Raw genomic sequence first — 13,743 nt, 5'->3', positions numbered from 1 at the left:
GACGAATGACAGGCACCCAAAACTACACAATGATACGTGTCAGGGATTGCCTCCCATCCTGTTTCCTGCCGAGAATTCATGGAACATGGTAACAGGCAACACATGAAGCGGCTTTGAGTCCGGTCGATGAGAGTTCTGGCCATACCAGGGCTGGGAACTAGCGGTGTAACTCCCCCACCCCACATCCGAGACACCCCCACTTCCAAGACATCTAAAAATCCTACATTTCTCCTCCTTTATTAACATTACCACCTTTTTTAAATTATTATAACATTTTATATATATAAATAAATAACGCTATTTTTTAAGATACCTTCTTTAACCTATTAAAAAGTAATATACTAAAGATAAGCTTTATTAGGCCTTTCTAGATATATAAAATAAGTATAATATCTAGGCTACTACTTTTAAATAAGGTATACTATACTAGTTACTTTATTATTAATACTATAAGTAATAAAGTAAAAATACTACCTTTACCTATGTATAACACTTATCTTAAGCCTAAGAGAATAATCTAGCTACTTATATATCTCTTTAAGCTTCTCTTAGTAAGTAGGTTACTTATTAATAAGTAAAAGACTTAGTAAAGTATATAATAAGTAATAAGTATCTTCTTATAAAGAGAAAATAAATAGCTTAGTTTATATAGTAAAATCTATTTATTAAAACCTTTTAATCTAAAGTAATTAATACTTAGTAATTAGTAGCCTATTTCCTTAAGGTTATTAAAGATTTCTTTTATTACTTAGGTAATATCTTTACTATTTAAGTAATTTATTTATTTAATAAATGAAATATAAATAAGACTAGTATTATAAAAAGTAAAGAAGTTAATAGGCTAATATTAGGCTTTATAATATTATAATATTGTTAGCATAACAGGTAAGCTAGTCTCTTAGATAGAGAATTCTAGCTTAGGAGAATATAAGAGAGTATATCTCTTATATAAAGATATATCCTATAGAAGCAAGAATATAGGATAAAAGGGAGATATAAATGCTTATACCTAGGGTAGATAAATAGAGGATATAAGGATATATAGTTAAAAGAGAGTATAGTAGTTAGATTATTAACTATTTGCTTGCTTAGAGAAAGAAGGAAAGGAAACTAGAAACAGGAAGTATTCTCGCCCTTATATAGTTATACTTAGCTTACTAGAATATTCTATACTTACGTAAGCTGCTTATAAATCAACCTAATAGACGCGTAAGATAATAACCTTAACTAAATAACCCTAACTTAAAGTAATAACCTTATAGGTAAGATAGAGTTAGAAGGTAGGATCTTAAGAGATCTTAGATATTCTAGTACCTTCTTTAATCTTCTGTTAATTACGTAATTAGAAATACTTACGTAATTAATATATATATTAATCTACTAAGTTAGTAGATTAAAAATATATATATCTTATATATATATAATCTCTATAATAGAGGAAATATAAGATAAAGAAGTATAAGAATATTAGAGATATTCTTACTTCTAATAAATATATTTAGAAAAAGTAGCTAGGATCTTAAGTATAAGTATTTATTATTAAGTATATATTTACTACTAAGAGCTCTTTACTTCTCTTACTTATATATAAAGGTAATTTACTTTAAGGTCTAGTAGCTTATATTTAACTTATTTAACTTATCTAAATATAAGGCTTAGTAATTTATAATAATAAATAATAGCTAGATCACTAATAATACTACCTTTAAATAGCTAGAAGAGGTCTTTATCTTATATACTAGGCCTATCTAGCTAAAAAAGACTAGACTACTAGTTCTTAATAAGTATTATAGCTATATAACTATTAACTTTATATAAAAATACTAATAGTATTATATTTATTTATTACTTTTACTACTATATACTTTTCCTATTTTTTAGCCTGTAGATATAGTTATTTTTAGTTTATTAAAGTAGGCTTATTACTAAAAGATTTAATATCTAAATAACTAGGTAATAAATTTAACTATTACTAATAAAAAAGTATTTCTAAAGTATTATTTTAAGGCTTATAAGGTATTTATTATAAATATTAATATTAAGAGTAGTTTAAAGGCTATTAGGTTATAGCTAGTATCTAGAAGACACCCTTTATTTAACTTACTAGTTACTAAGGCCTAGTAGGCTAGCTAGGCTAGCTAGGCTAACTAATAGTCTAGTAACTAATAGTAAGATAAAGCTAGATTTATTATAGTATAATTAACTTTTTATTAATTTACTAATTTATAATACTAATTATACTAGTTAACCTAGCTAAGTAAAAATAAGTTAAATACTTATACTATTTATTACTTATTTAAATAGATATAAAAAAGTTATAATTAGTAGGCTTTTAAAGTAGCCTTTCTAAAAAGGTAAGTTAACTTATTATAAGCCTAGTTAAATAATATATAGTTATATAAGAAAAAAAAGGTCTACTTACTACCTCATAGTACCTTTATTACTATAAAGAATATAATTTAGGTATAAAGTCTAGATACTAGTAATATAGATAGTCTAAATAAATCTAGGGTATCTAAATTATATAGTAAGGCTAAAAGTTATATATAGGTAGGCAGTAGAGATAGTAAAATAAGTAGTAATAGTAGTGGTAATGATAGTAATAATAATGTCTTGGATGTGGGGATGTCTTGTAAGTAGGGTAGGGGAGTTAAGTATTCCTCAAAATGTTGCCTGCTCTAGATTATCTTGCCTTTACAAAGATTTCATCTTCGGCACACCCTCGGTGTCAGTCATGTCTTCAATTCCTTACTTAAACAACATGAGGTTCAACATGACAGGGTCAGCGTCTTTTCAATCAGTCAACGGATTTATTCTTTCCCGCAAAATGCACTTCTCGCCATGCTTTGTGCTGTGACCGAGGCGGTCTCCTCCTTCGCTACCCCTGCCAGTTGCAGGCGGCTTTGCTCATGTCAAGCCCTCATAGGGGCTTGCTCCCTATGCAAGACTAGCTCGTCCGTATTCGCGTATAAGGGCGTATATTGGAGACTTCCAGAACACAGGTATTAGCACTGTAATACTAAGATGCTCGGGCGCTGGCCGCGCTGGTGTTCGAATTTGGTATCAAGACGCAAGAGGGCGACAGAGTGGATGTGGCGCACACTAATAACAATCTAGCTGCGGCAATTGGAAACTTCCAAACAGACGCGCAAGGTTGTGACAGATTTGGTCGAAACCGAGGGAGTTTGGCTAGTTTATGTTCCAGTGAGAGAGAAGAGGTAGGTGTCTTTGATGTAACGTTCAGCCTATCTAGACTCCCAGTGCCTAAAGCCACCCCTGGCCCTATCCATAATCAACAATATTAACACAGAAGCGTAAAGGAGAAAATCTAAGCCAGAAAGCTTTACCTAAACCTGTCACAGTCTCTTAGACCTTGGCTGTTGGTCCTGCTCCAAGTGGTCTCCGAAACATGCTTAACACGCTCGGGGATAAACTCCCCCAGGAGCGTCTAGTTCGCGGGGCTATTGGACGTGGCGCAATGAGTGACACTGATGGACGTGCCTTTGGTAAGAAGCTTGCCGTCGAAAATTGCACCAACGGCGGGTACAATGCGAGTGTGCGGTTGAGAAGAGTACGAGTACATGCGTAGGTCCTCTTCAATGCAGGCAAGGAGGTATTTGCAGTTGCCTATAGCGGTGGAGATGATGCCGAAGGGGTGGGCGAAAGTCGTGTAGATCTTGGTCGTGAGTTCCGCGAGGATTCAAGAGTTTTTCAGGTCGAGGAATGTGAGACCTGGGCAGATGTTCATGGTTCAGAGACTGAGATGGTACATGCATTCTGCCAAGGAAAGAGGCCGGCTACCTGAGTACCGTGGCCGTCATCTTCTAGTTCGCCGCACATCATACCAATAAGCTCTGCAAAATTTGTTTTTTGATCCCTCGTTGCCCTTTCGTAGAACGATGTGCAAGCAGCTTGCAGTCTCATACGTGGTACTCCCGATTTGCGTCCACGATAGGATCTGGCGTTAGTCATTCAACCTGAGACGACTTCTTCATCATCCGCGATGGCTAGACAATTTGAGCTTCTGAAGTGAGGCCAGTTCATGACCACATGTTTAATGGCATGGGCTCTCCTGTTAATCCAAAGACCGTGTGGCATACTTTGTTACTATTTCTTCTTCCACTGTATCTATTCAAAATGGTGTTTGCACGAACCACCCTTTCCGCTGTGACACCTTGTAGTGGGTTGTCACTTGTCGTATTGCCCATCACACTAGTAAGTCGTTTCCAACAAGAACTTGCCAAGAGTCATTCCTAATCCCTAAAAGACACCAGGATACTTCGTCTCACTTGCTATCTGCAACATCTAATTTCACCCGCTCGCCCATATCCTATGCCCCGTCTCGCCGCCGCGATGCCGTGGTGAACGGCCTTATCCTATATCCACGGCTGTACCCCGTATGATCTCCTGGAGCTACACAACCGATTCAGTACTTTTGTTCGAACAGTTTCTGATACCTCGCGTACATCAAACCGCCGCCGTTGAAGGAAATATACGGGCACAAACCGCTTGGTCATCCCGAGTTCTCCAAGGATATAAAGTACCATGGAGGAATAGAGGCCGAGCCAATGGATGTAGCATTGCTTATGCACAGATATGATATCTTACAGTGTGCACTATTTCAGCCTAAAACACAGCTACCTAACCAAGGCTGCAGGTGCTCTTTGTCTCTGAGCCAGCATTGCACAAGTCTCGCATGCAGTAACGATATTCGGCATGGTTAAAGCCCAGAAGACGAATAGGCACGGTTATCCTCCAGAGGGCATTGTGCGCGATCGAGCCGCCATCATACCGACCTTCATTTTGTTGCCACAGAGGGATTGCCAGTCTCCTGCCGAACTTAGAACTCTTAACTCCCCCACCCTATATCCGAACCACCCCCGCATCCGAACCACCCAAAATTCCCACATTTCCCCTCCTTCATTAACACTACTACCTTTTTTAAACTATTATAATAATTACTATTTATTACTAAATAACGCTATTTTTTTAAGATACCTTCTTTAACTTATTATAAAGTAATATTCTAAAGATAAGCTCTAATAGGCCCTCCTAGATGTGTAGTCTAGGTAGTATAGCCTCTAGGCTGCTGCTTATAGATAAGGTATACTATATTTAACACTTTAGTATTAATACTTTAGTAGGTAAAGCAGGAATACTGCCTTTAAAGATAGGCAGCACTTATCCTAGGCCTAAGAGGATAATCTAGCTGCCTATATATCCCTCTAAGCTTCTCTTAGCAGGCAGATTACCTATTAATAAGTAAAGGGCCTAGTAGAGTATATAATAAGTAATAGGTATCCTCTTATAAGGAGGAAATAGATAGCCTATTTTATATAGTAAAATCTATCTATTAGAACCCTTTAATCTAGAGTAATTAATACCTAGTAATAGGCAGCCTATTCCCCTAAGGTTATCTAGGATTTCTTTTATTACCTTAGTAGTATCCCTACTATCTAAGGTATCTATTTATCTAATAGATAAAATATAAACAAGACTAGTATTATAGAGGTTAAGGGAGTTAATAGGCTAGTGTTAGGCTTTATAATATTATAATATATCTAGAAAAAGTAGCTAGGATCCTAAGTATAGGTATCTATTATTAAGTGTATATCTACTACTAAGAGCTCCTTACCCCCCTTACTTATATATAAAGGTAAGTTACTTTAGGCCTAGTAGTTTATATCTAACCTATCTAACCTATTTAGATATAAGGCTTAGTAATTTATAGTAATAAATAATAGCTAGATAACTAATAATACTATCTTTAAATAGCTAGAGGAGGTCTTTATCTTATATACTAGGCCTACTTAGCTAGAGGAGGCTAGACTACTAGTTCTTAATAGGTATTATAGCTATATAACTATTAACTTTATATAAAAGTACTAATAGTATTATATCTATCTATTATTTCTACTGCTATACACCTTTACTATCCTCTAGCCTCTAGATATAGCTATCTTTAGCCTATTAAAGTAGGCCTATTGCTAGAGGGTTAGATGTCTAGATAACTAGGTAATAGATTTAACTATTACTAGCAAAAGGGTATTTCTAGAGTGTTATTTTAAGGCCTGTAAGGTATCTATTATAGATATTAACATTAAGAGTAGCTAGAGGGCTACTAGGTTATAGCTAGTATCTAAAAGGCACCCTCTATCTAACCTACTAGTCACTAAGGCCTAGTAGGCCAGCCAGGCCAGCCAGGCTAGCTAGTAGTCTAGTAGCTAATAGTAAGATAAAGCTAAATCTATTATCCTATAGTTAACTCCCTATTAATCTACTAATCTATAGTATTAATTATACTAGTTAACCTAGCTAGGTAAGGATAGGTTAGATACCTATACTATCTGTCACTTATCTAAAAAAGTGTAAAAGGGATATAATAAGCAGGTATCTAGAGCAGCCCTTCTAGAAAGGCAAGTTAACTTATTACAGGCCTAGTTAGATAATATACAGTCACGCAAGAGGAAAAAGGTCTGCCTATTGCCTAACAGCACCTTTGCCACTATAGAGGATATAATCTGGGCGCAGAGTCCGGATGCCGGCAATATAGATAGTCTGGATGAATCCAGGGCATCCGAATTGCCTAGCGAGGCCAAAAGTTGCATATGGGTGGGCGGCAGAGATGGTGAAATAAGTGGTGATAGTGGTGGCGATGGTGGTGATGATGGTGGTTCGGATGTGGGGGTGGTTCGGATATAGGGTGGGGGAGTTAGGACCTTCGGTGGGCCGGTCGGTATGGGATGTTCTCAGCCCTATTCTGGTACATGGTGTGAAATACTTTGCTGGACATAACCCATGTCATGGAAGGCAATCGAGGAAATTGCAGATGTCTGCAGTGCCGCAGGCAAGCTGGTTGTGGATTTATGGTCCTTGTTGGTGACTTTACCAACCCAATCTACTATGGGAAGGGGGCCGACATCTCAGTAATTAGGCAGTGAGAGGCTGGCCCAATCTTCTTCGTGAGATAATTCTCATTTGGGGCCTCTTCTTCCCTGTAGGGGTTGCTAAGTTTTATGTTTATCAAGGGTGAAAAGTGTTGTAGGTAAGGCATAGCGAGGCGGCGGAACCAAGTGTCTTTCTGGCCTTTCAGAAAGCTGGTAGTGACCAGGAGCATTAACACACGTGTACCAAAATAAGTGCTATACAGGAATGGCAGCAGTATCAGAAGCAACAGGAGCGGCTAATCTTGTAGAGCCCGGCACATCTTTGTCTTCACTAGAGCTATTTGGGCGGCGACTTGCTGGTCGATATGCCCTTTTATAATTTCCGTCATATTCTCCTGGACCCATTCACCCACCAAGTCTTTCACCGTATCCTGCACCTCCTCATAGATGTCTGGCATCTGCTTTCCAAGCTTCTCGCACTCATCGTCGAGCTCGCCAGTGTGTGTAAGTATGGACTCAATGGTCTCTTTCGTTTCGAGTTGACGACTCTCCAAGTCACAACAGGTTTCCTCCACCTCACCATATCGCCCCTCGAGCTCCGTGTTCCGCCTCCTAAGTTCCCTCATATCTTTTTGTAGCTGTTCAATCTGTTTGCGTTGATGTTCAAGCAGAAGCTCCAGCCTGCTCTGACAGCGGTCCGACTCTGCTATCTGAGATCGCAGCATTTTCTCTGGGCGTTGGACGTTTGCAATCGACGAAAATGTTGGCGACCCGGCAGCAAATGAATGTCTTCTTTTACACGTCTTGCGTGAATCAATGGATTTGCCCCCATAGTGCAGCACGCGTTCAGGAGCATTCGACATTTTGTCCTGTCGATCGTTCTCTATGTACTCGGGCAAGGCAGAGCGGACATCGAGACTGTCGGCGGAGATAGCTGTGGGGTCTGACCTAGCCTTCGGCTGCCAGCCCTCACCCGGGCACTCTTCATACCGCGGTGGCGAGTCTATATAACGCGAGGGAGTGTCAAAGGCAACAGTAGTAGTATACGAGGCGGTCGTGGGTGGTGTGGTAGACCTGTCGTGGTCCTTATCTGGCAGAGGACTGGCATCTTGGTCCTCGAGTGTCATCTCCATACCCCCTGTGCCGTTATACAGGCCACGCAGATCCACCATTCGAGTATACAACTGATGTTGTTCGGCACTCAGAGTCGGGAACTGGTCAAGGGCCCGTGCGAAGCTTTGAAACTTCACCATGGATAAAACGTTGTGAGGAAGATACAGGGAAAATAGGGAAGCGGCTGCAAGCGAGTTGGCAGAGCCAAGGGCAGAACGCGCCGGGCTGTCTGGGGGCTCATCGAGAGCAAAACCGATTGGTACGACGAGCTGAGCATGTGTGCTGTGTAGCTGGAACTGGAGACGAGCTACTGAGCGCCTGCCGCCCAGTTTCTGACGGACAAGTTCGAGGCACGGCGGGCTCGGGCTGCCCAGGTCGTTCGCATTGCATGTCGTGTAACGAAGGGAAGAGATTCGATCCGGTGTGATTTGCAGATAAACCATGATTTTGCGCGAGGCGCCGTTGATGAGGGAGACTCTGAGACGAAAGAAGACAGATGACGACGGCTTACAGCTAGCGTAGAGTTGGAAGGGTTGATCGAAAAGTTTGGGCTGTCGTCCATCTCGTTCATCTTCACACACCGCAAAGACTTCGTGGACAAAGGGCTTATCCTCAACAGACATGTTGTGATAACTTTATTTAACCTTCTAAATTTGCGCGTAGAGGAAGTAGTGCACGAGAACCTGAATGGTTAATACTTACCGTAGTCATGGGCGCTGGCGTCTAACCCCTTCTGAGAGGGGGCTTCGTCACAGCCGTGTCGCAGACGAGACGCGTCGTGGCGAGATCTCGACCCTGCTCGAGGTGCATTGGGGGCTCTTGCACGAGCAGTAGAATGACCAGGGCGACGGGTGACAGATCCAACCGCGAAGCGTCAAGGCAACGGTTTAGATGAGTTCCGACGGGATCCCAGTCCTACTTGTGTAATGAGTCGGCCAAGCAGCCAGGAGCAGATGAATGATCGGGGCGCCGGAGACAGATCTGTCGAATAGGAAAAATTGACGTTCGTGCGCAGCGCCGGGGCTGAGAAGAAGGGAAGCCGGGACGCTGAAGTGGATTAATCGATTAAGGGATGAGGGTTGACGGTAGATAAACGGAGATCAGTTGCAACGACGGTAGTGTATGTAGAAGAGAGGAATTGTGATCCGAATCGACTGAGGAATAAACTGGCGGAATTTCGAAAGACCGATTTTCCGTAAAGTCTGTGGGATTAATATTGTCCCGCTCAAAGGTCGACAGAAGAAAATACAGTCAGCGTTCCCACACTGTCTATTCCTTTTGCGATGTATCACGTGCCTCATTGCTTGCCGTATTAGTAACAGGCCTAAGCAGCCACATAAGGGCTCCTAGGTAAGTCAGCCTACCCCTATCCGCCACACCCCTACATCCGCCGGATTTTCTTATAGAGATTACTATGTTAGCTAAAACTATGACTAATGTTAATTAATACTACTTAGCTATCTAAAGTTTATACTAAAAAGATTAAAACTTTATCTCTTATTTTTATGTTTTTTTAGTAACTATAAAAGTATTTTACTAGGCTACTATATATAACTATTATACTACTTTATTATTAGTAAAGACTTTATTTAGGTTTAGCTTTACTAAGTGCTTTATATATAGTATATATACTTCTAGTTCCTTCTTTAGTTCTTATATTTCTTTCTTCTAAAAAGTAATATTTCTATTCTTTAAATTAAGTGCTTTATTTAACTTTTTTAATAAAGTATAGCTAAGTTATTTAAGTGCCTATAGGCTATATTTCTTAATAGTATCTAAAAGGCTATAAGTATAAAGCTTTTATAACTTTAATAGTAATAATAAATAGCCTAGCTTTTATAAAGATATAATAAGTATATTAAGTAGCTTCTTAGAATAATTTTCTTATACTTAGCTACGATAAAGAATATTCTTTTTAATATAAAACTAAGCCTAGTTGCTTATTAGCTAGCCTATATATTTAACTTAAAGATACTTTCTTTTTATACTTAAGAGTAATAAAGAAGAAAGGTTCTTATATTAAGTAGTAGGTGTTATAACCTAACAAGTTATAGGCTATGTTGCCCTACCTAACAGACAGATAGTAAGCAGCAGCAGTATTTATATAAACAAGAAATAAGGAACAGATAGATAACTTCTTAAAATAAAAGAACTATATAATAATAATATTGTTATTATTTAACGCCTGTTAAGTCTATCTTGTAGCACAAGGCGTCTGTGTAGTCTATTTACTATTACTAGCCTAAGTACTCTCTCTCTCTAGAAGGGAATTTAAGCAAAACAACGTCCTTATAATATAGTATAAATCCCTTATTATAAGCACTAGAATTAGGATTTTCTTTCTAAGTTTATATAAAAAGTTATATATATTAGGTAGTAACTATATAAGGTTAGTAATAGTAATAGTAAGGGAGAAAGTAAGTCTTCTAGTCTATGTTATTGATAGGCTAGGGTTAAGTATAACTTTAGTAAAGTATAAAGGGTAGAGGTATAGTAAGTAAAGTATATTTATTATATACTAGGAGGACCTTATCTATCTAATAGTTAAAGGTAACTTATAATAGTACTTAATTAAGAAAAGAAGATTTCTTTTAGTAATATATCTTAACCTAGGTTATAGCTAAGCTTTTAAGGGAGAATTTCTTGACTTTAGGTCTACTCTTACTAAAAGGGGCTTAAGAAGGCTAACTATAAGATAGTATTATCTTATTACTACTTTAAGAGGCTAAGTAGATATATATATATTAGTATAGAATTTTAAGGTAAGCTTAATAAACTTATACTAGTCCTCTTTAAGCTAGGTATATATCTTTATTTATAGCAGCTAAGGCTATAACTAATAGTAAAAGAGAGGGTAGTCTAAGGTCTTTAAGGCTTTATATTAGTAAAGATATTTAGTATCTAAGTAAGTAGATTTATTATAATAAGATATAAAGTTACTATACTTTATATAAGTAGTAAAAAAGAAGTAAAGTTCTTTATATAGTAAAAAGATCTTAGATGTAAGTTTAAGGTATATAATAAGGTTATTTAACTTATATAGTTAGTATTAGTTTAAGTAGGCTTTATATTACTAGCTAGAGAAGGCTATACTAGTATAGAACTATATTTCTTATTTAATATAGCTAATAGTAAGTAAGTAGGTTTTTAAGTTAAAAAGTTTAATAAAGGTACTTTACTTTATAAAGCTATTAGTTATCTTATTTCCTAAGATATCTTTATACCTAGGTAACTACTAGATATTTACTAGTACTAAGAAGTAGTATACTAGGCTTTAAAACTTTAAGAAGGCTAACTATAAGAAGTTAGCTAGGGTGTTATTAAGGTAGTATCTAGTAATATAGTTATTAAGGTATATAGTTATCTTTATAGTATTTAAGTATTAATTAGTAATGTCTAAAGCTATAAATAGGCTAGCTATATGTTATGACCTAATAAGTTACAGGCTATATTACCCTACCTAATAGACAGATAGTAGGCAGCAGTAGTATTTATATAGACAAGAAACAAGAAACAAATAGATAACTTCTTAGAATAAAAGAACTATAGTATAAGTTATATAGAGATAAGGAAGTAATTATAAGATAAGGTAATTACTAGGTAATTAATAAAGATAATAAGAAGAGAAATACTATTAACTAGGTACTAACCTTTACTTACTATTAGTAGAAACCTTACTATCTAAAAACTAGCTATAACACTTTAATTACTTTTATTAAGTAAGTTAACCTTAATACTTACCTAATAGTATTTTATAATATCTACACCTAAGATAACCCTAACTTCCTCTAGCTCTAGAAAGAACCTAACTACCCTAGCTAGAAGCCTAAATAAGGAAATAAAAGACGCTAAAAAGTTAGATAATAAGCTAGACTTTACTTAAGGTATATATAATAAGATCTAGTAGTATATAAAATATAAAAATAATAATATAGCTTAAATATAAGCTATAATTAATAATATTAGTAAAAGGCTAGATACTAAAACCCTTAAAGTTAGCTAGCTATAAAATATAGTTTATAATACTATTACTTAGCTAAAAAATAAAATAGCTAAAACTAATAAACTAAAGAAAAAAGTAACTACCTTTAAGAGTATAGTAAATATTATTACTACTTTAGTTCATAAATATAATAAACTTAAACTTAACTTACTTAAAACTTATAATAAGACTAGTAAATAGCTAAAAAGATTTATAATTTAAGTTTATACTTATTAAACCTTTTATACTACTAACTTTAGAAGTAAGACTAAATAAGTTATTTATATAAAGGAAAAGTGCTCTCTTAGTATAAACCTTACTTAAAAGAATTTCTTAAGTATAATAATAACCTTATTATATACTTTTATAAGATATAAAATATCTTTAGAAGTATAACTAGCTTTATAAAGGCCTTATAGTTACTATTTTAAGATCTTAATAAGAAGAAATAGGCTAAGTAAGACCTAGCTAGCTTATAATAAATAAAGTTAGCCTCTTACTATATAGCTAAATTTTAATAACTAGCTACTTAACTTAATATTACTTAAGAATTACTAATCTTTACTTTTTACTAAAGACTTAAAAATAATATTAAGGATAGACTTATTAAAATTATTAACCTACTTAAAGACTTTTTATTTTATATTAAACTTACTATTAAAATTAATATATAACTTTTTAAGTAATATAAAAAATAAAAAAAACTTAATAACCTAATACTAATATAAATAAGAAGTATACCTAAGGACCTAAGTAACTATATTAGTAAAATAAAAAGTAAAACTACTAGTAGTAATTATATAATATTTACTTAAGTACTACTTATAAATAATATATAGGACTTATAAATATTAGTATTACTAAAAAATAAAATTAGTAACTAGTATAAAATACTAGTATAGTTAAGTGCTATAACTATAAAAAGATAAAACACTTTATATAAGACTATAGACAGCCTAAAAAGCTATAAAATAAGAACCTACCTAAGTATATATAAAAAGCTAATATAGCTTAAAAGGAGGTTCCTTATAAATAACTCTTATAGACTACTTACTATAATAATAACTACCTAACTTATAGGGATAGTAGGAAATAAGTAAGATAGTACTTAAGAAAGCTTAAAAATACTACTAAGACAGCCTAATAAAAACAGTTTATAATAATTAAGATAAAAGAATTTTATAACTAAATTAAAGTAAAAGAAATAATAAAAACTATAATAAAAAGACTATATAATAGTACCTTAAAAAAGCACTAAAACTATAACCTAAGCTACTAAGCCTATAAATATTTAGTAAATTAACTAATAAACTATAGTAATTACTTACTAACGTAGTAATAAAAAAGAATAATAAATAATAACTTAAGAAGGCCTTAAATAGTTAAGGGCACTTAAAGAAGAACACCTATAAGAAGTTACTAAAACTATTATAGTAGCTAGAAAGTAATAAATCTAAGAAGTTAAAGACTTTAAGATATAAAATTAATAGCTTATTATTAGGCTAGTCTATATATAGGACGCTATATAAAATAAAAAGGTTTAACTATATATAAAGAAATCCTTAGACACCCTTAATAAGTAGTTATAAGTTTATATTAAAGTATAAAGTAACTACTAAAAATAATAGTAATTAAAGTAAGACTTTAAATAAACTATATATAAAGCTACTAGCTTTAGTATATAACTAACTAAGATTATTACTATAAGTAAGAAAGCTATTACCTACTAAATAAAGATATAATAAATAATTCTAAATATTA

The 13,743-nt window shown here is 34.8% G+C and overlaps 2 protein-coding genes across 2 annotated transcripts; both read right to left on the bottom strand.

Moving 5' to 3' along the window:
• Nucleotides 1–3,448: 3,448 nt before the first annotated feature.
• On the bottom strand, nt 3,449–3,843 carry GLRG_11661 (uncharacterized protein; the record flags this gene model as incomplete). The annotated part of the gene is made up of 2 exons (XM_008102344.1): nt 3,449–3,676; nt 3,802–3,843. 2 exons carry the CDS (start codon nt 3,841–3,843, stop codon nt 3,449–3,451), a joined length of 270 nt encoding a protein of 89 aa, XP_008100535.1.
• A 3,340-nt stretch (nt 3,844–7,183) lies between these two features.
• On the bottom strand, nt 7,184–8,623 carry GLRG_11660 (uncharacterized protein; the record flags this gene model as incomplete). The annotated part of the gene is made up of 1 exon (XM_008102343.1): nt 7,184–8,623. One exon carries the CDS (start codon nt 8,621–8,623, stop codon nt 7,184–7,186), a length of 1,440 nt encoding a protein of 479 aa, XP_008100534.1.
• Between the last annotated feature and the right edge of the window lie 5,120 nt (nt 8,624–13,743).

This window comes from Colletotrichum graminicola (genome assembly GCF_000149035.1).
Source record: "Colletotrichum graminicola M1.001 genomic scaffold supercont1.102, whole genome shotgun sequence".
Taxonomy (NCBI): domain Eukaryota; kingdom Fungi; phylum Ascomycota; class Sordariomycetes; order Glomerellales; family Glomerellaceae; genus Colletotrichum; species Colletotrichum graminicola.
The sequence above is the reverse complement of the archived record's forward strand: the minus strand, read 5'-3'. Positions and strand labels throughout refer to the sequence as shown.